Below are 26,341 nucleotides of genomic sequence, written 5' to 3' on the forward strand. Positions count from 1 at the left end.
ATGAGACCAACGGTCAAGAAGAACGTAGTTGTGAGGATTTGAAATGCTTTTACGGTCACTCTCTAATCTGTAGACGTTTTTTTAATGAACCCGTTACATGGTGTTCCCTCCATAACACCCTCGTTTGACACATGCCGAAGAGAACATGACGGTTAGCTATCGGCCTGTAACGTCTGTGTGTTCTTGCGTCACAGGGAGCGGACGGCGTCCGGGGTCTTAAAGGACATAAGGGTGAAAAGGTAAGAGACGCTTGGACTTGTTCGCCGTGAAAGGAAGAGACTGTAAACGTCAGAGAGAATTGTAGTATTTGTATGAATTGTACTGAATATTTAGCGGCGGTCCTTCACGGAACGCTTCATGCTAATGATGATCTCAATGAAATCCTGTTAAGCTGATGCTGGTACGGAAGAGAGAGAGGGGGAAAAAAAGGCGATCAAGAGTTTCTATGGCAACAGGGGATCTTGCCAAGACTCTGCATCTGTGTGTGTGTGTGTGTGTGTGTGTGTGTGTGTGTGTTTGTGCTCGCCTTTGAGTGTGTTCTGGGTATTAATGCCACACAAATGGTTTAAACATCTGTATTATTCCATTCTTCATCCTGTATTGCATCCTCACCTCTTTGCCTCCTTTTCACTTTCTTGCCAGGGAGAAGATGGCTTCCCCGGCTTCAAGGGAGATATGGGCATCAAGGGCGACAGGGTAAGGCCTATTAGTTTGAAACATCATTCTAAGACAAAAAAAAAAAAGCTAATTACACAACTTTTGCGTCTGCTCTCAACGTTGGTTTTGGTGGGGAGGTGACCTTTACCTGAACTAAGTGAAATCACCAGCCACCTCCTGAGATGTTAGCCCCCTCACGGCCTAAGCCTCTGTGACTGCTGTGGAATTGTGGGTAATGAGCAAACATAAGGTGCTGCCCCTATTGCCAGCTGTGAGCGTGTGTGTGTGTGTGTGTGTGTGTTCATCTGTCACTTTCCAGTCCGCAAACTTAAAAAGAGGAAAGTTTGACAGGTGTAACCAGGAACAGTTTCCTTCTGCGAACCGCATTAGGGAGTTACAATGTCAAGTAGTAGGGAAACGGTCTTTACAGTGAGAAACATAACCCGCACTTCAAACATCAATCCCCCAATCCCTGACCATCGCTGAGAACAGAAGGAAAGGAGAAATCAATGGCGCTCTAAACCCCTTCAAAACCCCGAGCGAGAGAGAGACGCCCTTTTACCTCTGGAGATGTAGCGGATCCAGATGAAAGCCAGGATTTGTGGAGGCCCTCTGTTCTGGAGGAGTCACACATGGACCAGAATCTAAATGACTCGTTTTGAAGCGTTCCTACGGAAAGTGTGTGCGCGCATGTGTGTGTGTGTGTGTGTGTGTGTGTGTGAGTGAGAGTGCTTAATTTCAAGTGTTCTCTTTGATGAGCTTGCAAGTGTGAGTCAAGTACAGTTTGCTTGATGCCGTTTTATGTGTACTTGAGTGGGGGGGGGGGGGGGGTGTGCGGGCCTCCGCGCAGGGCCTTTAACTAGATACCTTTCACACACCGCCGGGCCTCCTCCACAGCAGCAGCAGCAGCAGCAGCGACTGCTTGTCGGAGCGAGTTTGTACTCCGTCATTTAGCCGGTGTCCCGCTAGAAGGGGAGCGCGCTCTCCGAGAGAGAAGCAATAATAGGATCTCTTACTGCTCCGAGGGGCCGGGCGGCGATAGGAAAATAGCTTGACTTGATTATTTACGCAACTTTACGCTCGCAACAGTTTTAAAAAGGGGGCGGACCGAGTTACCCAGAGTGGATGGACTTGTTCGCTTTACAAGAAAAAAACGGTTGCGACACAACCCGTTGTTGTGATGTAATGTTCCCAGTAACGTAGGGCAGGGATCTGCATCGAAATGATTTAGGTATTAAAATGAACAAAAACAATTGGCTTTGCTATAAGAGTATGTACAAGTATGCGAGTGGATTATGTTGAAGTCTAAGTCATGTGATATTTGTGCTTTTCCAGGGAGAGCTCGGACCAGGAGGACCCAGAGGAGAGGATGGTCCCGAGGGACCGAAAGGTCGCTCAGGTCTCCCGGGAGATGCCGGTCCTCTCGGAACCAGTGGCGAGAAGGTACGCTGCTGTGGAAACGGTTGTGCTTCCACGACTCGAACGCTCACACCCCACAGATGATGTGTCCGAAATTGTTTGATCGAGGATGATTGCTCAGCAGAGCTTCAACGGCGACCCGAATGTTTCATTGCTTCTGCTCTTGAAGCAGCTGGGAGCTCTAAACATTCTTTATTGTTAAATTGAACACTGGGTTAGCTGTTGCCGACAATCCCTCACACATTTTATTGTGGTTCTTTTCTAGAGGATGTGGCCTCTCGGTGTTCTTTCTGTTAAGGCTTGAGTAGTTGTCGAACATTGAGACAGTGCCAACATACTTGTGCACAATCCGATTTGGCAAGTCATTGGCCAAACGTCGGAGGGAACGCTGCGGTTGTGTTCCACAGTAACCACAGTGGATGTGTTGATTATCCTTAAAGCTTAAAGTGCTCTTAATTAATCTGAACTGCATTTGCATTATGCCGGGAACACCGCGTCATAGATGTAGACACCGGTCTGTATCTGGATCACACTGCTCCGTATACATTCACAGCCGTACGGGTAGAAGTGTAGTGCAGTCGGCTTGCCTTGCATTTAGGCCGGAAAGCAACTCATTAGGAGATCAACTTTGGATATAAATGCTACTGTTGAGTTCTAATATTCTTGCATTACTGATAACTCATTAAAATACAATATATTTCTTATATGAAGTCACAGATTAATACCAGGGGTCTCATTTGTTTGATTTTCGCATCATAAGCATCAGGTGCAAAAGAATTACACAATGTGGGACCAAAAGAAAAGAGTAATCCTCTGTGGCTCTGGACGGAGCTACATTTCGGAATCAGTTTGGACCGTGGTGTTAATCTGTCTCTAATTTGTCTTTTCTCATTATCAGGGTAAACTTGGAGTCCCCGGATTGCCAGGATACCCAGGAAGACAAGGACCAAAGGTAAATACGTGAACACATGTATCGCTCGTCAACGAATTGCTCAGGAATCAGTATAGAGTGACTTTAAACCCAATTCATGTGGCCATTTGAAAGAAAGTTCATACATGTGAAGTCTGCGTTGCTGAACTTTTGATGGCTCATCCTTCAGCCTCTTTAGCAAAGCCGCAGTCTGACAAGTGGACACGCTTGAAGCTCCCTGATCAAAGAGCCGGGGACTTGAATATGCTTTTTGGTGTCGGCTCTCAGCTCCTCATATGACAACAATAAAACGCTGCTTTTATCCACGGCTTAATCAATCTCCGGCTACGTTTAATATGCTGGGGATATCTCAGGGGAGTAAACAAGGGATGTAATATTTAAGGTTTGTCTCTCGAATGATTAATTGCTCTCTTGCTCTCACACAGGGATCTCAAGGTTTCCAAGGATTCCCAGGCGCCAATGGAGAGAAAGGAACGCGGGTATGTCAAGATAGGCTTCTTATTATTCTTCTCATTCCTACAAGGGTCGGATCAATACCGGTGTAGCGCTGGAGACAGGCTGCTGTCCCAGCTCTTCATTTATCAACGTAGAGGAAGTTGAATGGCTCCAAAATAAAGATTTTTTTTCACAAAAGGACAGAGAGACAATTGCATTCCTTTCTTCTTTACAACTTACGCAACTCATTTCAAACCACCGAAAGCATTGTTTATCACTTTGCGGCACTTGAGCAATGTTTCATTTTCTTTGTTTAAAGGGATGGGCCATTAGCATGGCTGCAAGAGTAATGGTTCGCCACCGCGAGTGGAGCAAGGCACATAAAGCTTTTCATCTTCACAAAACATTTGTGAAGTTTATGAGACCGAGCTCCCAGACAGAAGGGGATAATAGTGACATTAAGTAGTTCCAGAGCACTTTTTTTTTTTTTTAAACCTAAAAGCCACACTGAAGATATAATTGTTTTTCTCATTAAAATTGTATGAAGCCACTGTAATAGTAATATCGCTTTAAAATCATTGCACTATGCATTATCGTGTCCTATTCTTAGGAAGTAATGAATCTAATGTAAGACATGATAAACAATGATGGTCATTTGGAAACGGGTAATTCCTAATTAATGATAAAAGGTCATCTCAGAGCTCCTAAATCGCCCATTTCTGTTGAAATCTGTTTGCAAATGTGACTGTCCGCTGCCATTGGATTGATTCTTCTAGAGGAAGCAGCCTCTCCATGATATGACTCCTTTGATCATTGTGTGTGTGTGTGTGTGTGTGTGTGTGTGTGTGTGTCCTCCGTGTCCACAGGGAACAGCGGGAAAGCCTGGCCCACGCGGACAGAGAGGACCAACGGTTAGTCTTACTCAGCAGACTCGTGCTTGTGTACAGATGGCGAGCTTGGCACCACTTGGGTGAAAATGGAAGTTCAACCTAGGCTTCCATGAGGGGAACCCACGCCGATTCATTTCAGGTCACAAATATGTCTTAGGACACTTTGTATGATTTTAATCACTTTTGTCTTTTTCCTCAAGGGACCTCGAGGAGAGAGAGGACCAAGAGGACCAACGGGAAAAGCCGGACCAAAGGTGCGTCAAATATTCCACTGGCGCTTTCTTGCGTATGTTGCGGTACAAGTTCACCACTTACTCCTTATTTTGTCTCTTCAGGGTAACTCAGGAAATGATGGCCCACCAGGACCTCTCGGTGAGAGGGTACGTACCGGCACATGTTTACAATTTAATTCTCATAACGTGTAGAGTCAAAGTGATTATTGACCGGGAATCGTTTGTTGTGGCTTTCAGGGTCTGCCAGGGCCTCAGGGACCAACAGGTTTCCCAGGACCAAAGGGACCTCCTGTGAGTTCTCACTCATTCAAAAACTGTGTATATACACCCATCATGTCTTCTCCTTTGTCATTCTTTACTCACATTCATAGATTTGTATGTGTTTCTCAGGGACCTTCAGGGAAAGACGGACTGCCCGGACATCCTGGACAGAGAGGAGAGACTGTGAGTGAACTGGTTTGATTATTCAGCTCTTCATCTGTATTCGACGGAGTCAGTTGTATGGTAATGTAACTCTGTGTTTTTTTTCTTCTGTAATAAACAGGGATTCCAAGGCAAGACTGGTCCTCCTGGCCCTCCCGGCGTGGTTGGACCTCAGGTGGGTCACAGTCACTGACCATCTTGCTGTGTGACTCCCTCACATGTATTATCAGCACTACTGTATTGATTGTATTCTTTTGTGCGGAGACACATCTCCATTAAGTTGCTGAAGAATAACTAATATGCATCTCAAAATGTTTTAAAAGTTACACTGACCAGTTTTCACCAGTAAAACTACCAGAAAGCGCTCAGCATTTTGAATTTCCCACAAAAAATAAATAAAAGGATTTATCCTCGTACCTATATCTCACCAGCCGTGACATAAGTGTTGTTTATCCTCTTTCATATTAGCAATGGGGTCTTCGTCCATTATGCATAAGCGTTTAAGACTTCCCCTCCCGGCCGCTCTGATATTTCCAGCTGAGAACATTGATGATAACGGAGCTGTATGTGGCCTTAATGACTAGTAGGCCTCCTACGCAGCAAATGCTCAGCTCCTCCATGCCGTGTTTCGTAATAGATGGAGAAATTGTAACATCTTTTTGGTATTGAATTGCTGATTTTGCTCACAGTCTTCCTCTCACTGTAGTGCATCTTCTTCACACCTCCTCTGCAACTGGGTTTTATAGCTGTAGTGTCTGCTGAGTTTATATTTCATCTTCTTTTTTTTTTTTCAAATTGTAGGGACCAACAGGTGAGACCGGACCAATGGGAGATCGAGGTCATCCCGGACCCCCAGGCCCACCTGGTGAGCAGGGTCTACCGGGAGCTGCAGGGAAAGAAGGAGCCAAGGTGAATCCTTTTTTTTAGAGCCCTATCAGCATCATACATGTAGTAAACATGGCTCCCATCCCATAGAGTTTTTGTTTTATAGGATGATGTAACTACACTCACCTGGGTGTAATTTGGGTCATGCAATCACAAGACTCTTAACAATGCATTTATAGAATTAACGCCATTGTTGCTTTGACCTACAGGGTGACTTCGGTCCTGCCGGCCCAGCAGGGAAGGATGGCCCTCCAGGGCCAAGAGGATTCCCGGGAGAGAGAGGTCTGCCTGGCCCTGTGGTGAGTATTCCCTTCTGCTGAGTACAAAAGCATCTCACAAAGTCAATATCTCTCACAGCTTGGTTGTTGCATAATAGTTCTGGGCTATTAAATCGCTGTAAGACTTTGGTTAACTTCAAGAATCAGACATGATATCACGTCCCTGAGTGGGCTATACGAGAGAACAGTGTGCTCTAGGCTGTTTATTTTTTAAATCTTTTATTCTTTGACAAAGTCATGTTGTGCTAGTTATGCAATTCACACGATTTCCTTGCTGCCAACTTGTTAGAAAGAATTAAATTGCAGAAAGCTTTTTCGTTTAACTCTAGGGTGCAGAAATTATGCGACACACCTGTTCCTTTGTAATATAAAGGATGTTCGCAGCAGTTTCAGTGAAGAGCTGTTCTCCCCGGCTGCTCTCAGCCTCCACTTTGGGGACCGTAGGAGGTTTTCCATTTCACGCTGGGCCTGTTCGACGCAGTCCAGCGCAAGGCAGGACGTGTGCTTCCCCAACAGATGTGTTTGTTTTCTCAAGCCTTCATTTTATTCTGCTCTGCAGGGGGCTCACGGCTTGAAAGGGAATGAAGGACCTCATGGACCACCTGGCCCTGCTGTGAGTACAATTTACTGCATCCTCATCCTCGGTTTGTTCTCTCGCTCTCGCTCTCGCCTTCCATATTCCGTCTCCATCTCTGGGTATTGTCTTCACGGCAAAGTTCCCACCCTCAGTTGTTCCAGGCACTTACATAATATAATGATATGCACAGTGTGCTACTTACATAAGAGAGGTCTGACCTATTTGGTAGATGTGCCTGATGTTAGGGTTTTGTTTCAGTGTTGACACTTGATTTCTCTTGATATTTTGTGCGGCGGTGCTGTAGGGTTCTCCTGGCGAGCGTGGCCCTGCTGGCTCAGCCGGACCTACAGGTCTCCCTGGACGTTCTGGCCCCCAGGGACCTCCAGGCCCTTCCGGAGAGAAAGGTGGACCGGTAAGAGCATCACATTATAGAGATTGCTGCGACGTACTGAAAAACAGCGAACATCACAGGTTAAAGCATGGCTGACAAAATTCTGTAAATACAATATTTCAGGGAGAGAAAGGACCTCAAGGCCCAGCTGGAAGAGACGGTATTCAGGGACCTGTGGGTCTGCCAGGACCTGGAGGACCTCCTGGACCACCTGGGGAGGACGGAGACAAGGTGGGTTGCTTTTCATGTCTCGGTTTGCCGCCCACGTAGATCGAAGTATGATGAAATTCAGTAAAACCGCATTGAAGCTTTCACTTTTTGCGCGCTCACACACTAATATACAGACCATAATGCACACCTAGAACTTCACAGAGACACTGAACTTTGCAGTTGAGATCTAAGCCAGATATCCTCTTGTCTCTTTCCCTGTGACCTTAAACGCTCCAAGGGGAATTTGTCTGACAGAGTTTGCATCGATTAACGGATCTTTAAAAGGCGAACCTGCCTTGTTGCAGCTTTGTTCTCCTCTCTACAAACAGACAGAGGAGAGGGCGGAATTTTGTGGCAATGGCGGAATGTGTGAAAGTGACCCTTTAGTATTCAGAAGAGAAACAACTCCTCATCCCCTCGAAAAAACATTTGCAGGAAGATCAGCCACATAGATACTCAGAGGATAATCTCTTATCCTTTGAAGAATGCCTCAGTTCTTAGCCGGCCTTGCTCCGGCCCCAGCGGTGCCGATGGACACGGAGAATACAGAGGGTATTTGCCATGCAGATAAAAAGGATCTCGCTAGCTAATGTTTACACTCATTCAGACACTTTCTCATTATAAGTCCTGTCCACGGGGAGCGAACAACTCCAAGGCCTTTATTTTAAGACTAATACTGCCTCACAAAGAGCATTGTCTGACTCAAACCCAAAAGTAAATGCCTTTGGGTTTGGACAGATATTAACATTATTTCTCCAAACACCCACGGCATGTGGAGGCTTTGAAAGAATGATGCAAGGTTCTCCACTCTGGGAATGCTGGTGCAAACAGGTTGAGATGGGACTAATTATCTATTCTGTTTTGACTGCTAGTAGCACCAGTGACTCAGCCACCATGATACGTTTATCTCCCTCTCGCTTGTGTTAACTTACTGTATTTCACTTTGAGTGTTTTAACTGTCTTCGCCTCACGCTGTGATCTTGTCATTCCACAGGGAGAGCTTGGAGAGCCAGGCCAGAAAGGAGGCAAGGGTGACAAAGGAGAGCATGTAAGCCGTTTGTTTACTTATAGCGATCATAAATACATTGTTTGTTTATCATTTCACCGCCGGAGGCTTTGAGTCTGATCCATTTTTACTGTAAATTCGTGGGTTTTGACAGTTTTGAGTTGATTGTCCCTTTGATGTGTTCCTTCTCCTCTGCAGGGTCCACCTGGTCCCACCGGCCCTCAAGGGCCCGTTGGAGCACCCGGTCCTGCTGTAAGTGTCTAGCTTACATTGGGTGTTCAGATCATCCAACCCCTCATCTAGAGCACCACCCACCGAGCTTTGTATCTCCTTGATTGTGACCCTCTTTCATCTGCAGGGTGCAGATGGCGAGCCCGGTCCCAGAGGTCAGCAGGGTCTGTTCGGCCAGAAGGGAGATGAAGGGTCAAGAGGATTCCCCGGACCTCCGGGTCCAGTCGGGCTGCAGGTGCGGACTGCGACGAAACATATGAACTATGGTCAAATGTTGTCATTGAGAAACACAGAGGCAATAATGGTTAAACCCTCTGCACACTCCCACAGGGCTTGCCTGGTCCACCCGGTGAGAAAGGTGAAACTGGAGATGTTGGTCAAATGGTAAGTAGACACAAGGGACAGTGTTATCATTCAATTCATCACAATACAAGACAAGGTTGTTTTTTTTGCATCGTCCTGCATCAGATGTTTGTCTTCACTCATTAAACCGTGTCCTCTCTCCCGTGTAGGGTCCACCCGGCCCCCCTGGTCCCAGAGGCCCCTCAGGGCCCCCAGGAGCTGACGGCCCTCAGGGACCTCCTGGCGGTATTGGAAACCCTGGTTCTGTTGGAGAAAAGGTGAAGCTCTCTTCTATGTTTGGTTTGATAGTGGAGCGGTGCAGCTGAGGTTATGTTCAAGTAGCGTAATGACATGTTGTTGTTGTTGTTGTTGTCTTTTTTGGCAAGACATGTTCAGACATTACACCTGCCACTTCTTTAGTTGGTGTAAGTGTAAACACAGACATCTCCAAATCAAAAACTCATTTCAATTATGCTGTTTTGTGCCACTTTTCATTTGATACTAATTATATCTGTTCTGCAAGCATTTAAGTAAATAGACAACTTAATCCCTTCAGTAAACAAACACTTAGTCAAACTGTAAAAGCATATTTTATTGTGCTTCATGTCGACACGCTAAACCTAGGTATCCGACTACAAAAACAATTTTGTGCACATATTACAGACATTATGATTTAATTGTCTCTTTAAACAATAATTCGACTGAAACCCACCCATGCTAACACTGTGTTGTGCTGCTCAGTCATGTGTGCGGTGCTGTGCGTCTGCGTTGCGGTACCCGCATATCCAGTTAGGATAAGATTTAACCAGCCTGGACTAAAGCTGCCTATGGCTCGTAAAGTGGATGGGAGTAGCTGTTGTGATTGTCCATCACGGAAGTCCACTCAACCTGCTCAAATGTATTCTTTCAAATTGACAATGTATTCATCGTGCTACAGCCTTTTTAGTTCCAGATGGCACCTCTGGTCCCGCTCCAAAAAACACTGAGTGCCACGTCTCTCTCGATGTGAATTGTTTGAGTAACGATTCATTTTCCAGAGAGGCAGACAACAAAATAAAGTGTTACATATAATACATACACATTTTTTTTTTTATTGTAACCACCCTATAAGAAATACATGATGCAGTTCTAGTCCGGTCGACTGCGTAATACAACACTTTGGAAGCGACGGATTTGGGGCGCAAGCAGTTTGTTTGAGTGCTCTGTGGTAAAGACTGTAAATGATAGTTTTATTTTAAAGGCCTCTGGCTCATTAATATTCCCATTCCTATTTATATGATACCCTTTTAAATGAGACGTGACATTTCTTTCCGCCGCAGAGTGACAGATGCACAGCAAATGTATTGGACATGTTGCCACCCCCAACAGTACTATTGCTGGGTGCAAAGATTATGAATTAATTCTCCAAGACACTGTGTGATAAATGCGTTATTAAAAAGCGAGCTCTCATATAATCAGCTCCTATTTGTTGCGGCTTTTTCATTATGAAGAAGGCCTACTTTTGGCAGCTTCTGCAGCAGCTGGACTGCTGTGCTGTGCACTTTCTCGTCACTCTCTCTCCGTAGTGATTATGTGATTTTTTTTTATTTTTTTATCTGGTTCAGTCAATAGAGTCACCTTTGCTCCTCTGTAATGTCCCTGGGGATAGCCTGTCCTTATCGCGTGCAAACAAACACCGCTCTTTTTTGGCTAATCACTCTTTAGCTGATCTGGCATTTTATTGGCCAGCCCAGGGAGCTGGCAAGCGACTGAGCTCAATTTTTTTTTTTTTTTTTTTTGTTAACACATCCCTCATATATCTGTGACGAGCAGCTGTCTTTATTGCTCTCAGTTTCCCTGTTGTCAGCAGATTTCCCAGGCAGCCCCCCCCGAGGTGAACATTAGCGGGTTGTTGTAAGGATGGAGTCGAGGCCTGTTCAGGGCTCCTCAGATGCAATGTTGCATAAAGACCCGCTTCTAATACAGGGGGATCAGTCATGCTTTGAAACAGGCGTACCGACTGGGAAGAGTGGATTTCCTGACAGCAACAACAGACGGTTTGGAAGACAGCCACGCGCTAATTTGGCGTATCGGCTGATGTTCACAATACAGAGCTGTTGTTGGTGCTAGAGGGAATCTGGATGTCTGTATCATAACGCATCACCGCTCAGCTTGGCTTTGGCTCTGCAGAGCTGTCCTATCGATTGGCCCCCACGTCTCCAAAATATGAGCAAACATTTGTCCCTTAAACAGGTGTGGCAAGACCGCATCGAGCAGTAAAACCCCGGCGGCGAGGATTGTAGGCTTATGTGACAGTGAGTAACGGTAGTGCCCGGTGTATAGGTGAGTCAACAGAGCAACTATCCAATAAGGCAGGGGGAAAGAGGACAAGATATATGGGCCGTTTCCAGTGAGAACGGTGAGGTCAGCGCCCTCCGGTGCTCCAGCCGCCCCAATCTGCCCACACTTGATGGATTGAAATCTCTTGTGTCATCTCTTTCTATCCCCATTTTGGTGACAAGGGTACCGGGACAGTGAGGGCTGCTGTAAATGATGGGATTTTTAGAACCACGTTAGATCAACAAATCACCTTTCTCTCCGTGTGTCTCTCTAACCCTTCACTCCCTTTCTCTCTCTTATCAGGGAGATGCTGGTGAAACAGGAGAGCCAGGTCTTCAGGGAGAACTTGGCCCACCAGTGAGTTATCCGGTTTTCTTTCCTCCATGTTTACATAAAGAAGTACCCGCAACGAATGAAAGAACCGACAATATTTCACCACCAATTGAATCACTGTTGGTCAATAGGTAAACTACAAATCTGTGTATGTAATTATGAGGCTGTTGTAAGTTTTACTTTGACGTTACCTTCGTCATTTTCCACTTAAATCTACGAGGACCTCATTACTAAAATACTGCGGAATATTTTAGGGTCCTAGAGGAGAGCGAGGAGAAAAGGGAGAGTCCGGTCCGGCTGGTACAGCTGGACCTCCTGGCCCTAAGGGTCCCCCCGGAGATGATGGCCCCAAAGGCAGCCCAGTAAGTCTTCTTCCACCTTCGACCTCAGACAATACAAATCAATATACCCTCAAAAACTGATTTTACCTCACACAAAGGACGACCATTGTGACTTTCAGCTCAATATCTTTTCCAAAACAAAAGTGATGCAAGTTTTATTGATTTTCAGGGTCCAAGTGGTTTCCCCGGTGACCCTGGCCCCGCTGGAGAGCCCGGTCCAGCTGTACGTACGGCATGAGCAAATGAATTGTGCAAACTCTATCCCTTAAACTTTGTTTTTTTTTGATGCAATGCAGCATGACTGAGGCTCTCTTCATTTTTTATGCAGGGGTTAGACGGTCCCGCTGGTGACAAGGGAGATGATGGAGAGGCCGGTCAAGCTGTAAGTGTTGTTTGCCAATTGTGTTACTTTTCTACAACTCTTATGTGTCAAGAAGGAATTATTTCAGGATAAAGGCCATTTAAATCACAAAATGAATACTGTTAAATTTTAATTTTGTTAAAATTCAAACTAGGGTTCTCCTGGACCCACCGGAGAGTCGGGTCCCTCCGGACCACCAGGAAAGAGAGTAAGTACTGTCCTTTGCTCTCTTGTCCTTGTTGTTGCAAAATGTTTAAATGTTCTTTCTTTGTATTCCACAGTGTTAATCTCTGTCATCTATTTTTTTTTTAAATAGGGGCCCCCTGGAGTCTCAGGACCTGAGGGAAGACTAGGAGAGAAGGGAGCCAAGGTAATACATCCAACAAATACCGATTTTCTGTGCAGCAATTTCAAGTCGCCAACAAATGAGCAAGAATCTAATGGTTTGTGTGCATCCTGATTTTGTGCGAAAGGGAGAGTCTGGCATGGAAGGTCCCCAAGGAAAGACAGGTCCTGTTGGTCCTCAAGGATCACCTGGCAAGCCCGGTTCAGAAGGCCTCAGGGGTATCCCTGGCCCAGTTGTAAGTAAAGTGTTTCTTACCGTCACACCAGTTTATTACAGTCGTATCTCAATGTTGTGTGGTATTGTTAAAACAGTTTACAGAGCAGGTGTACGTAAGTGGTTTTCAATAAACTGCTGAACATAAAGGAGTCGTGTTATTTTATGGAATCGTGTTTTCTTGTGAGCCGGGGGGGGTAAAAACAATTTGTATTTCTATGCAGGGAGAGCAAGGTTTCCCTGGTTCTCCAGGCCCAGATGGACCTCCTGGACCTATGGTGAGTAGAATTGACTTTGAGCTGAGGAGTCTCACATAATGTGTGATCTGAATCCTCATTCAACAGTTATCTTTCTCTCCAATGTGTCCCCCCTTCTCATAGGGTCCTCCCGGTCTACCCGGCTTGAAAGGAGACTCTGGTGTCAAAGGAGAAAAGGTGAGCTACCTGCGCAGCTGAACTTTTGATGCAGAGCATTAGCTTAATTCTAAGACTAATGGGCCTCTTTACTAACAGATTGATTAGGTCTGTTGTTTGCCTCCAGCTATCAAATCATTACCGTAATGATTAGACGAGTGAGCCAGAGGAATGCATCATATGGCTTATGTTTGTGATGGTGTATTATTGACTGTGTGTTGTTCTCCACCCTCAGGGCCACCCGGGTCTTATTGGTCTTATCGGACCTCCAGGTGAACAGGGAGAGAAGGGTGACAGAGGTCTTCCTGGTCCACCAGGATCACATGGTTCCAAAGGAGACAATGTAAGCAAACAACACGAGTCATGCCAGCATCAGGAAGAAACAATGTCAATGTAAAACAGCAGTAATGTATTCACATTCTCTATTTATTTTTCCTTTAGGGTATTTCAGGTCCCTCAGGGCCACTTGGTCCCCTTGGTCCTCCCGGATTACCTGTAAGATTCCTCAAATGTATTGTACTACTGCATGTCCTGAACTCATTAGTGTGTAATAATGCCTGATCCATTATTCATTACTTTGCCATATTTGTGTCCTTAGGGTCCTGCTGGTCCCAAAGGTGCTAAAGGGTCATCGGTAAGTCTCTTACTGAATGCTGCATCCCATCAGAAACAGTAACAAGCGTTAATCATGACGCGTGGAATCATTTGTAGTTTAAGATCAAGCATTGCTTTGATTTGTCCTGCTCAGGGTCAAACTGGACCAAAGGGAGAGACTGGTACGTCTGGACCTCCCGGCCCTCCTGTAAGTCGAAGACTCCATCATTGTTTTTGTATCTCACACTTTCTGTGAGTCATTATCTCCAGACATTTACATAATCTCCCTCCTTATCTCTGACTTGGCATTTGTCTCTCATCTCTCCATAACAGGGCCCTCCCGGCGATGTCATCCACCCACTCCCCATCATGTCTTCCATGAAGGGCAGAACACGCAGAAACATTGACGCCAGCGAGATGGCGGACGACCCCGCCGTGGACGCCAACTACAAGGACTACGACGACGGCATGGAGGAAATCTTTGGCTCGCTCAACTCCCTGAAGCTGGAGATCGAGCAGATGAAACACCCGCTGGGCACGCAGAGCAACCCCGCTCGCACCTGCAAAGACCTGCAGCTCTGCCACCCTGATTTCCCAGATGGTTCGTATCATGCTCCGTCCAAAATGAGGCATGAGGTCCATTGTCCAATTCTTCCTCTCCGCAGTTTTTAATTACTCCGCCGAAACGGCCGTTATCACGCCACAGCTCTCTATAGATAAAAAGAAGAAGAAGAAGAAGAAGAAGAAGAAAAAGTGGGCCCTGTCCTCATGCTATGCAAATTTGAGCTGCTAGCCTCACTTAGAGCCAAAACATACCACCTATGTGACCCACATACACTGCAGTACGCACCCCCAAATTTAGTAACATCACTGAAAAGCCAAGGTTAGGCTGGTCAGAGGAGCTGACCTGTAATATGTCCTGTTCAGTGTATATAGTTCAACTAGAGCTAATTATATATATATATATATATATATATATATATATATATATCTTATTTTGATAATATATTAATCGTTGAAGTCATTTTTCAGGTTATTTTTCAGGCAGAAATGCCAAACTTGTCATTTGTGAAGATGTGCTGCTTATCTTTCCCTCATGTGACAGTAATTAGAGTATCGTTAGATTGAGAAAATAATATAGACCTTTCTCTAATAATAAATCCACCATTTATCATCATTAAATGCCACAGTCTCAGTATTTCAGCAGCTAATCCGTCACCGCAGCGTAGTACTACATAGTAATACATTAATGTAATAATACATTACATAGTAATTGTTTAAATGTCATTAGTTAATGCAAGTATTTCTATTTCCGTATAATATTCCATCTCTGGATGATGTTATCAAACAGCAGGAGTCACAAGATGGAAGTTTGCTGAAATATCTCAAAACTATCATCGCTCTCAATGCTGAATTTAATAGAGTGTTGAATTTAATGGAACGTGTTGTACGTTATGTTTAACAAGTTATTTCATTTCTTATTTTAAGAAACGTTTCCTGTGCACAACATCTCTGGATGAGATTGGAGGCACAACAGAGCCTGACTGTGGAGACATAGAGATATTTTTAGCACAGGCCATATAATGTCAGACACTGCCTTGACCTGAGGGAGTACAGTATAGACTTTAAATCATATACACACCACTCTATATAATCGCTCTCTCTCTCTCTCTCTCTCTCTCTCTCTCTCTCTCTCTCTCTCTTTATCTCCATCTCTCCAGGTGACTACTGGATTGATCCAAACCAGGGCTGCTCTCGGGACTCCTTCAAGGTTTACTGCAACTTCACAGCAGGTGGAGAGAGCTGCATCTTCCCAGATAAGAAGTCTGAAGGGGTAAGTCTGTCCGCGAGTACACAAACACAGAGCGGAAAGTCAGGCGGAGGATATGGTTGTGCAGAAATGTCGGTGCTCTTTCCAGCAAATGATGATTTTTCACTATTTTCAGTCTGTTGTTTGTGATTTGATTGACAGTGAAATAAGTGTGGTTTTTTTTCCCCTCACGTCTGGGACTAACCGCTGTGCGTTCTGTATAAATAACCCGAACATTTCAAGACGGCAACGGTTTGCAACAGTAACTCTATTGTACCGACTCATGTACCCACATAATTAGCCTCCATGAGATTACCTGGTGCGTTGTTGTGTGGAAGATGACGCCACCCGCGTTTACAATGAGGGGCCATTTTACAAACTAAAGCTGAATCTCAGTTTAAAATCTGGCAGTTGGTAACCACCAACACAACTCCCTCATTCAAACACACACACACACACACACACATTCACCCACCCATGCTATTGTTTCAGTGCCATTCTTAGATTGAATGCCATTAAGGACCCGCAAAGCCTTTGGCAGGTGACAGACACGCTGTAGAAGACCGTCGCTCCATTACGCATGAGTGTGTGGAGGAGATGAGCGGAGTGGTGAAACGCTGGCAACACCGTCTTTTGACAAGTCAGGGTTGTGTAATAGCACACTGCTACAGCCATTTTAATGATCCCCACTCACCGAGCCTCAGAGGAGCGGGAGTTTGCTTAAGCTTAGAATAATGAAGCAGACTTCTTTTTTTTTTTTCTTTTTTTTTGACATAGCGTGCCGGTGATGGGCTGAAGACAAAAAAAAAAAGCCTCTGCTGTCAGTCTCTGCAAACACACCCACATGCGTATAGATTGGCACGGCTATTATGAGAGCACACACACACACACACACACACGACAAGTTGTACGACCGTCCACGCACTGAGCAGAATCACAGTCGCTAAGCCAGACACGAACTCACGGATGCTAAAAAAAAAAAAAAAAAAAAAAAAAAAAAATCGCAGAAAGAATATGTATTTTCATCCTCGGCTCAGTTCATCCCAGTGAACACAACTATAGGTCACCTTCAAGGCAGCACGGGTTCTAATGTATGCCATCGCCCGCTCATCATTCATTAACGCATTAAGCTATTGATGACAGTTCCATATCAAACCCCGCTATCTAATTATAGAGAAATTCATCATTGTCATGGCTGAGATCATTAGAGCTGTGCCCTGTTGGCCAATTTGCAGCTTTTAATGGCATAACAAAGTTAGTGCACCGTGGCTGCACTGCACTCACACCGAACAGCAGGGATAGAGGCCGCCGTATAAGAGCTCCTTGCAGGCGATCATTGCTTAATTAATCACTGTGTACTCATGAATTTTTCAGCAGCAATGAGCTGCCAGCCACAGTTTGTACTGTACAAAATGGGCATAATGGCTTACTAAAAATCTTCTGCCCTGGACCGGTTGGTCTGGTTGATCTTGCTGAATGCCGTTTCAGGTCCGGAAGACTCCTTCTGAGGACGAACAGAAGGAGGAGAGAGGGGAGGAAATAAAAAAAAAAGCGATGGGGTGATTTTCTGTCAGATCTGTTTCCTTTTCTTTAACGCTGCTGTTTTTCCCTCCTCTGCCTCTCTGTCGATCCATGCCCCCAGGCTAGGCTCACATCCTGGGTAAAGGAGAATCCCGGCTCATGGTTCAGTGAATTCAAACGTGGTAAACTGGTAAGCCAGACTTCCGACTTTCCTAAGTCCTTTTCCCTTTCCCTGAATGCCTCTTATATTTTACAGAGCAAAATGGCAAAATGGCCCAAAGACTCGCCAGGCACATGGTATAGTCACTACAAGAGAGGTTCCCTGGTAAGTGGCCCCGGCCTGCGGTCACAGAGTCCCGGCCGAGGCCTGGACTCTGTGTGCCTGAGGCTCTGCATGGTTCTGGTTCTGCTCTACAAAGTCTTGTTCACGTTGTTGGTCGCCGCTTTCGTTGGGGTGCATGATTCAGCACGAGAGCTGCGCTCACCTTCAGTCCGACCACAGAGGCGATGCTCTCACCAGGCAATGGAGAAGAGGTTTGTGGACCACGCAGGCGAGACTCGCCTGCGACGAAGCATTACATTTGGCGTCTAATGGAGTTTAACAAATGGAAAACGATGCACTGATGTTGCACTCCACTCTGCCACACCTCTGCTACATTAAGAGAGCATCTCCTGGTGACTGTGTGCCTCAACACTCACACGACTCAAGACATCCAGCATATTTAATAGTTTGGAAAAGAACACCCGAGAGTGAACACATCACTTAACACTTTCCCTTCCTTACACATAAAACATGTTTTTGTTGTACATCTCAACAAGCTCCTGCCTCAGCAGGTCATTTATCCTCCACAAGGGGGGAAACGTAAGCATCAGTCCTTCTCTGCTGCAGCCATTCAGCAGCACTCACATTCCCAGTATCTCCCTTAAACACTACTTGGATCCGGCGGAGTAGCTCTGAGTCAAACAGGTCAGGCACTCAGTCACCACCCCAGGGGCTTCTGGGTACTCAGTCACTGTTGACTTGCGGCTGTGATGATAAAGAGGTAATGTTTTTTCTGGCGAATTTCCGGCTGGATCCACACGCTGGGCTTGGGAGGGGGAGGAAGGGGGGGGGGGGGGGGGGATGAAGAGTGGTGGGGCAAATGAGCAAAGCATGGGTGTACCCGACCACTCACCAGGGTGAAAGCAGCAGAGCGGTGGCGCTGCGTAGAGCCACGATGCCGACACTCAAACCGACATATTGCAGAACAAAAGTAGTCGTCGTAAATCTTGTGATTAATCAGCTAATTAATTCATTGGCGCCACGTTTTCTTTTTGCACAAATAGATGGAGAAGACGATCCGCTCCCTCTGTTTAATGTGACGTTCGAGTGTCGGTACTCTGGGTTTTTTTTGTGTGTGTGTGTGTGTGTGCATGCGTGTGAACGATCGCTTATGTGCAAGAAACAACCAGTCGAGAAAGACCCACATCCAGGCTCACAGACGGTTTGCTGCTCTGGCTGCATTGTGCGGATGCTGCATGCGCTCTCTACTCTCAGTAAGTCCTGTATGTCTGAAAGACGAAGCGACTATGTGGATCTAATGGATTCCTGACGGTTGGTATGTAGATAGTCACGCACGGACATTAAACGGAGCCATAAATCCAGAAGCAGCCATCTTATCAGTCAGGAGGATTACTGTAATTAGCTTAATTGAATATATCTCTGTTTTCCGTAAAAAAAAAAAGAAGAAGCGATATCTAGGTTAATTATAGGTTAATTACCAGGCAATTAACATATCATTACTGCAACACATTTCCTATTAGGGATAATTACATTTTCATGTACACACAATAATTTGCTCATATTGGGTATATATTTTACATAATTACAAAATCAACATTTAAATTGGATGTTTAGTTATGCTTATTTTTTTTGTACTTTGATGGCAGATGTTTCCACATTGAGCATTGCACATCAATACAGCTTCCAGGCATCAGCCCAAAAATATCAATAAAGAAGCATCATCACCTGATTGTTTAAGAACCGAGGACTTTCCACGCTCCTCTTCGCCCCGGAGACATTTGCATATATTTGCGCATTACTTAGGAATAAAAATGGGTAATATTCAACATCTTTTATTCAACAAAACCCCATGAAAAGAGCAAAGCCTGCAATGAAGCTATTCTACTAACAAGAATTCCATTGTCCAAAAATTATTACATTTTCTTTTTTAAAAACACACCAGTGAGCCACACAGTTGCACTGGCTAGTACACAATAGTGTATTAAATAATTATGTATCCACAGGGGGAAAAAAGTCCTAAAAAATTCACTTCTTTGAGTGACGTTTGCTAAAAACGACAGCGGCTTGCTGTTAAAGGAAACTTAGTATATTTGCAACCTATCTTCGAAAATCTACGTCTTCAATAGGAATGAATGGGCTTAGAGCTGAGTGCCACAAACAAGGTAGGTAAGTCAGAAAGTAGTGTGAGTATTTTGGTCTTTTCATGGGATTTGTTGACAATGAGAAAAATATAGAATATCACTTCCCGCATCCTTTAATCATCAGGTAAAAAAAGCCCGTCCTGTATTGTCTTAAGAGTCCCTTTTCTAGCGCTGTTGTCAATAAGAAACACGTCCTACAACTCCAAACACAGCAGTAAAACTTGAATACAAATTACCACTCATAACTTTAATCAAAACAGCCCCCAAGAGACAAGAGCGCTGCTCAGCGGAGACAACGACGGCGTGCTCCGAGAATCTTTATAGGATCTTCAGGACGCTCCTCTCGGTCTTTAAACTGATCCCCTTCTCCCGCTGTTACATTTTTAAAAATGTCCAACTCCCACCCGTGTTCCTCTTCGCAGCTCTCCTACGTGGATGCGGAGGGCAACCCCGTCAGCGTGGTGCAGATGACCTTCATGCGGCTGCTGAGCGCGGCGGCCAGACAGAACATGACGTACAACTGCTACCAGTCGGTGGCCTGGCACGACCAGGATCAAGACAGCTACGACAAGGCCATCCGCTTCCTGGGCTCCAACGACGAGGAGATGTCTTACGATAACAACCCCTACATCCGCGCGGTGGTCGACGGCTGCGCGGTGAGTCAAAGAGACGTGTGTGTGTGTGTGTGTGTGTGTGTGTGTGTGTGTGTGTGTGTGTGTTTGCGTAAGCGGTTGGTGGAGCTCCTTTGATGAACATTGTGTGTCTGTTGTCTTTGTAGCGGCTCCGTCAATAAAAGCCCTGCTGAAGTGTGTGATATCTTTATTTCTGAAGACTTGTTTTTTCACACTCTTCACTCTCTTGCCTTCTGCTGTGTCTTTTCTCTCCCGCAGTTGAAAAAGGGCTACGAAAAGACAGTACTTGAGATCAACACGCCAAAGGTGGAGCAGGTGCCAATTGTGGACATCATGTTCAACGATTTCGGCGGCTCCACGCAGAAGTTTGGATTTGAAGTGGGCCCCGTCTGTTTCGTCGGCTAAGACTGTTTTACCGAACAAATGGAGAAAGAAAAAAAAAAAGCATAATATTTGTTTTCTCAGAAAATAAAAAAACAATTCAAAAACAATAGGACAATTCTATTTGTAAAGAAAAAGTAACTTTTGTTTCCATAAAGCAACACGTATGAGTAAAACGAAATCAAGTTGAGAATGCAGTGAAATTCTAGAGGAATACGAAATAACCTTGAAACCTCAGTGTGCCTTCTCCATCACATGCAAGTTTTGAAACTGGATGTCAGGTCCTGCCTCCTCATACACACACACACACACACACACACACACACACACACACACAACCCTAGCCCCACGTCATCACACTTGATTTAGACTTTAAACTACGAAGGCGACCCTGAGAGCTGCAGCCGTTCCAGACGGCCGCAGTACCGACCAACGGACTCCATTTGATTTGGCTCTTTTTACTTTTTCTCAAGTTCTGATCTCATGTTTTCCCTCATCTCCCTGGCTTTTTTTCCACTTGTCCTTTGTTGGTTTGTTTGCTCATTAGCTACGGGAGCTTTGTTTGTGCATAATTCTCTCCCCATTCCCTTGGAATGGACCTTATATATATAAATATATATAAATAATTTTTATGTTTGTAAGTACATTCTGTATATTTTTTTTTTTTTCCTGGTAATGTTTATTGCTTCTGGCTTCAAAACATGCATGTGACTTTATTAATTGTGAAGTAGGAGACGATGGATTCGGGGATAACATCTAAATTGTAGAAATATATATATTGAAAGTGAGAAAATTCGACTTGTAAATTGAAAAAACAAACCAAAACAGACAAAGAAAAAAAAAAAAAAAAAAAGCCACACTTATTTGGAAGTCCTGTCTTGTTGCAGTTGTGGAGCACACCTTGTTGTAATTTAAGAGCAGAATGGAAATAAAAGCGGAAAACAAGCTCTGTGATATTATGTGACAGTTTGATTTGCGTTAACGAACAAAAAACAAAACAACAAAAAAAAAAGAAGACATTCCTCCTCTTGCGCCGTCTGAACAGAACACACGCCTCGGTGGCGATGTCACTAACTTAATAAACGGCCTCGATCACTTTCCTGAAACACACATCTATCCGACTATGCAATGGGAGATGATGTCACATTTGAATGAAAACACAAAGAAATCAAAACCTAGGTGCTATTTTCTCTCTTCTGTGGTGCTATGTATTTTTCTTTTTTTGTGTTGTTTGAATGAAAGGAAATTTGTGGTTATAATATTCCATCTGCCGGCAGCCCCCCGACTCTCTTAACCCCCCCCCCCCCCCCCCCCCCACATCCGACGCAGGTGGATCTTTGCTGCATCCATTTCTTTTTGTTTTTCATTATTGGTTTTCCATGTGTTCATCTGCGGTGTTTGCATGCCACGTCTCCACGTCTCCACTCTCAGATCAGTGCAGCATGATATCTCCTGCTTCAGCGGACCGCACAGATAAGACACTTGTACCAAACGTTGGGATAACCAGAGGAAACTAAGATGTCGCTGTTGGGCTTTTGCATATCGTTGCTCTTAAGATGCTGCATTACGGCTCTCGCCGTCGGATCGTCTGTGCCACGTCGAACCGATGGAGTTGACGAGTGGACATGTTGTGATTGGGCCAAAGCGAAAAAAAAAGGGATATTTGTCCAAAGTTTTGTTTGGTGAACGAAACCCTAAACTCTCCCACCAAAAGGTTTTCAGGTATATATTTAGCTTTAAGGGCCATGGTGGCTTGAAATCTGTTTTTTTTTTTTTGTATGGGAAACAACTTGACATTTTTCTCGATTTAACAACAGTAGAAGCAGGTCACTAAATTAGCCAGATTAAAGCGCAAAGAAAATGCTTGTTGGTCTACTATTTCCGCCCTTATTGTAATTATGCTCTTTGTTCAAACTATGCACTCTTTGCTTATGACCACTAGTATCTACCACAGAATTTTCTACCGCCCTTCAAACATAAGGTTTCTTTTGTTTCCTTTTTTTTTTTTTTTTAATCTTCAAATATGTGACTTGAACCATTTCTGTTAAGATAACTCTATGCTTGTAGATCTTTGGCTTCATTTTTTTTTTTCATTGGGATGCAGTACACCCAAATTTAATACTTTCCTCTCAATAAAAAAAAAGGAGAAACTACATTTTTCTTTTGTAAATTTCCAGAACCAGCAGTGATTCTGCCATTGTTTTGTTTTCAGTTTGTAGATTTCCGTTTGTCTGTCTGTGTGTTTGTTTTCACAGTCTTGTCAAACCTGTGTAAGGATAAGAGGATAGAAGTTATATTGGTTTTTATGTCAATAAATTCAAGTTTACTGTGGCCATCCACTCTTGTATGTCTTTTGAAGCATTAAAACCTATCTGTATGCATGAAATTGTAAAGTTGTTTCTCTTGTTATGATCTCCGGTCCACGGTTTCTATTCGTCGGGATACATCGGTTCTTCAATGATGAATAAAGGGTCATGTCCACAATTGTGAAGTGGAGAGAAAATGATGAACTTGTAACTCTACCAAAGCCAATGTTCGTTTGTAGTATATTTATTGTACTATTTAAAATGAAAAAATAAATGTTAAATGATACCATAGCTTTAAGTGTAAGAGGCCCCCTCTTTACATGCATACAGGAAAACAAAAGGTATTGTTATAAGGTTACATATCCACCACATGTTATTTTGACATGAGCTCCTTTTTAATGGAGCCTTTCGGGATGCGTTTGGCCACACCTATTTAAATATACAGTCCTCCTGCTGTGTGTGTGTGTGTGTGTGTGTGTGTGTGTGTGTGTGTGTGTGTGTGTGTGTGTGTGTGTGTGTGTGTGTTGAAGGTTGTTAGACTACCTATATGCTGAATGAATGAGAGGTCTGTTTAAAAGATGCATATCAGGTAAGGCTGCAATTCATTTACCGCCATGTATGTTTTAATAGTGTCAAACAGGGAAGAAGTTCTCAGGCTGCACCTCGTGATCGAACACGCGGCCATCCGATGACCGCTCCCTGCCGACGCCTCCGACAGAGACTGCTTAAAGAATCTCCCCGGCGACTGCGGACAGCTAATGTCTGCACTTCTATCACGCCAGGCTAATATCTACACTGCCTGCAGCGCATTACGATAAGCCAGGAAAGATGTGTATACTATTTATGATGACTGTTATGTATTTCATGCAGACCTTGCTCAGTTAAAATAAAATTCTTCTCTTTTTTTAACCCTCTCATGCACCACCAATTTCACTCATCAGTATCTTTAACGCTTTGATCGAGTCTTTGGTGCTGACGACGACGATGATGATGACTTGCAGCACTTCGAGTGTCTCATTAGTAGGAAACCCCTCGCACAGTTAAGCCCAGCACAGCAGAAGAAGAATTTTAAAAAGTTGTTGAGCATGATGCCGTGATCAATATTTAATGCAGTGTTTACAGGATGGATTCAGGACGATCAGAATGCATGGATTCTACTGAGGCGGCATCCTGGGTGAGGAAAAAGCAGAAACCCAAGCAGATTCCTCATCCGAGCGCAGAACTTGCAATGCAGGAGGTGATAAGTGGGGCATCAAAGTGGGTTGAGGTTGAAAAAAATAAATAAAAATAACATCAAGTAGGGATTTAGCTCCCTCCCAATTATGGCAACAGGTGATGCGTCAGAAAAGACCACAGCAGCATCCGAGTGTAATACGCATTTCAGAAGAGCAGATTCAGGGCGGGTGAAGAGGTCACTTTGGGACATTGGGAGCAAAGTGACCTCTTCACAGGGTTTTATAGTTCAACCAAACACTGAAGTGTGCAAGGTGGGACTGAGCTGCCTGAGGAGGAACTTGGAAGTCATCAGATCCCTTCCTTACTAAAAGTTCTCCAGACACTCGGAGCATTAATACAGCAGCAAAGCGCTATTTAATAAAATGTAAAGACACATTGGTGACGTCTACCTGATGCAGGCCGTCTTTCTGGGTGTCACCGTGTCACTGCTGTTATTTGACAACTCTTCCTTCTCTACGATTGCTTGAGAAGTTAGAAATATATATATATATATAATTATGCATTCATCCACAGTACACGAACGTGTCATTATTAAATGTTGAGGAGTGCTGTTAATATGTGGTCTGGGCTGGTTGGGGAATGGCTCAAGGGTCAAGCGGCAGACGTTCAAAGGGAGATTTGGGACAGAGCCCCGTGTTAATGTGTAATTGCTTTGAGCCGGTGGATCTTTTGGCTAACAGAGCCCATTCATAGTGGTGCCGAAAGCCCCGGCACCACTGACCTACTTGCATATGAATCAGATAGCGGCGAGAGAACGAGATAGTGTTACAACACAGGGGCTGTCATATTGGGTTATTAATAACAGGCTTTTCCGCTCCAATAGACTTTGAGATTGAGGAGTGGCTGCAGTTCAAGATGTTGGTTTTTATTAATGCGATTATGGGACGACCACCCAAGCGCTACACATGGCTGCGTCTCACCAATAGTGTGAGCCTCGGCCTCATTTTCCATTGAAAATTAAAAATGATTTATTGTAGTATTTAAGAAAAACACTTTTGTTTTTGTTCCTTGACCAAATGGCATTTTATGTTTGGCAGCTATCGCCTCTAGCTGCTCCTTTGACTTGTATCAGGGAGTGAGGATGCACCTGGCTGAGCAGGTTGTGATTGAACACACCTGATGGATGTAAGAGGCTCACGACTAGTACTACAACCACAGCCTTGTGTCAGCTATCAATCAGTCAGATCAGAGGCTTATAAAGATGCAGACAAACTGAAGACTAAAACTACTCCAAGCACCTAATTCATTTGGGGCATTTTGTTTTTTTATTAGCAAAGAACAACATGAAAACAGCAAAAAATCATTTTAGCCTCGAGTCACCTTCAGTGTGCTGTGGTGGTGGACTCCACCCACCACCTCACAGCTGCGGGCCCTCAGTCATTAGCTTATCAATTAGATGACGCAAAAGTTCTAAAGAGCAGCAGACGCCTGCAACCTCCGACTCGTGAACGTGAAACTAGAGACAATTTGTTTTATCCAGTGAAGCAAAGCAACAAAATACAAGAACCATTTGTTTCATGAAACAAACAATGTCATATAAGAGAATGTTTTGATACGATATGATAAGAAAATGACAATCACATGAACACATAATCATCTTAAAACATATCCTAGAGGTGCTACTCAGAGGTGCATTGCTCACTTAAAATTGGAAGTCAGACGTTTCAGTGGGAAATTGCTTTTTGCGTCACCAGATTAAGGAAGCTTTGAATATTACGGGGTACGTCTTGAAAAGTGTAATTTTGTCAAAGCCCCTGCTCAGCCACACAAGTGTTTCAGTTAAGGCTGATTAAACTCCCTTTTGAGGTTAAATCCATGCCTGCTGAGGACACAAACCTCCAAGCGCTAAAAAAAACAACATTTTACACTCATTAAAATAATAAAAAAAAAAAGGATCTCTGAGGTGCCAGGAGAGTCGGGCAGGTGTCAATCAAGCGCTACCCGCCGATGCAGAGCTGAGAGGTCTAATCAGCTGAGCAGCGACACCTGTGTGGGTGTGCAGAGGCTCAAGACGCCAGTCTTCTGAGTTCCATTTTGTGTTTGTGAATGCTTGAAATGTAAAAGTGTTCAAAACCTCGCCTCAAATCAATTATTAACATGCCGCCGTGTCTGGTCCGTTTACCTAAATTCTACAATCTTGCAATCATTCAGTTTTACGCGGTGGAGCATGTATAACAAATGTAATGAATTTTACACTTTAAGA

General features: G+C 44.4%; 1 protein-coding gene across 1 annotated transcript in view; it reads left to right on the forward strand.

The window, feature by feature from the left end:
- Positions 1-23,193, forward strand: part of col5a1 (procollagen, type V, alpha 1) — a 66,374-nt gene extending 43,181 nt beyond the window's left edge. Inside the window, 39 exon segments of the mRNA XM_068706620.1 lie at positions 195-239; positions 643-696; positions 1,993-2,100; positions 2,975-3,028; positions 3,433-3,486; positions 4,309-4,353; positions 4,533-4,586; positions 4,668-4,712; positions 4,803-4,856; positions 4,956-5,009; positions 5,110-5,163; positions 5,790-5,897; positions 6,083-6,172; positions 6,711-6,764; positions 7,033-7,140; positions 7,243-7,350; positions 8,324-8,377; positions 8,534-8,587; positions 8,694-8,801; positions 8,897-8,950; positions 9,079-9,186; positions 11,531-11,584; positions 11,815-11,922; positions 12,071-12,124; positions 12,230-12,283; positions 12,417-12,470; positions 12,579-12,632; positions 12,736-12,843; positions 13,046-13,099; positions 13,202-13,255; positions 13,470-13,577; positions 13,676-13,729; positions 13,833-13,868; positions 13,983-14,036; positions 14,162-14,429; positions 15,550-15,662; positions 17,281-17,349; positions 20,006-20,239; positions 20,474-23,193. Of these exon segments, the coding sequence (XP_068562721.1) occupies positions 195-239; positions 643-696; positions 1,993-2,100; positions 2,975-3,028; positions 3,433-3,486; positions 4,309-4,353; positions 4,533-4,586; positions 4,668-4,712; positions 4,803-4,856; positions 4,956-5,009; positions 5,110-5,163; positions 5,790-5,897; positions 6,083-6,172; positions 6,711-6,764; positions 7,033-7,140; positions 7,243-7,350; positions 8,324-8,377; positions 8,534-8,587; positions 8,694-8,801; positions 8,897-8,950; positions 9,079-9,186; positions 11,531-11,584; positions 11,815-11,922; positions 12,071-12,124; positions 12,230-12,283; positions 12,417-12,470; positions 12,579-12,632; positions 12,736-12,843; positions 13,046-13,099; positions 13,202-13,255; positions 13,470-13,577; positions 13,676-13,729; positions 13,833-13,868; positions 13,983-14,036; positions 14,162-14,429; positions 15,550-15,662; positions 17,281-17,349; positions 20,006-20,239; positions 20,474-20,620 (3,144 nt within the window). The 3' untranslated portion in view covers positions 20,621-23,193.
- The last annotated feature ends 3,148 nt before the right edge of the window (positions 23,194-26,341 follow it).

This window comes from Cebidichthys violaceus, unplaced genomic scaffold (genome assembly GCF_023349555.1).
Source record: "Cebidichthys violaceus isolate CVI_PGR_0920_01 unplaced genomic scaffold, fCebVio1.0.p SCAF_12, whole genome shotgun sequence".
NCBI classification, from domain to species: Eukaryota; Metazoa; Chordata; class Actinopteri; order Perciformes; family Stichaeidae; genus Cebidichthys; species Cebidichthys violaceus.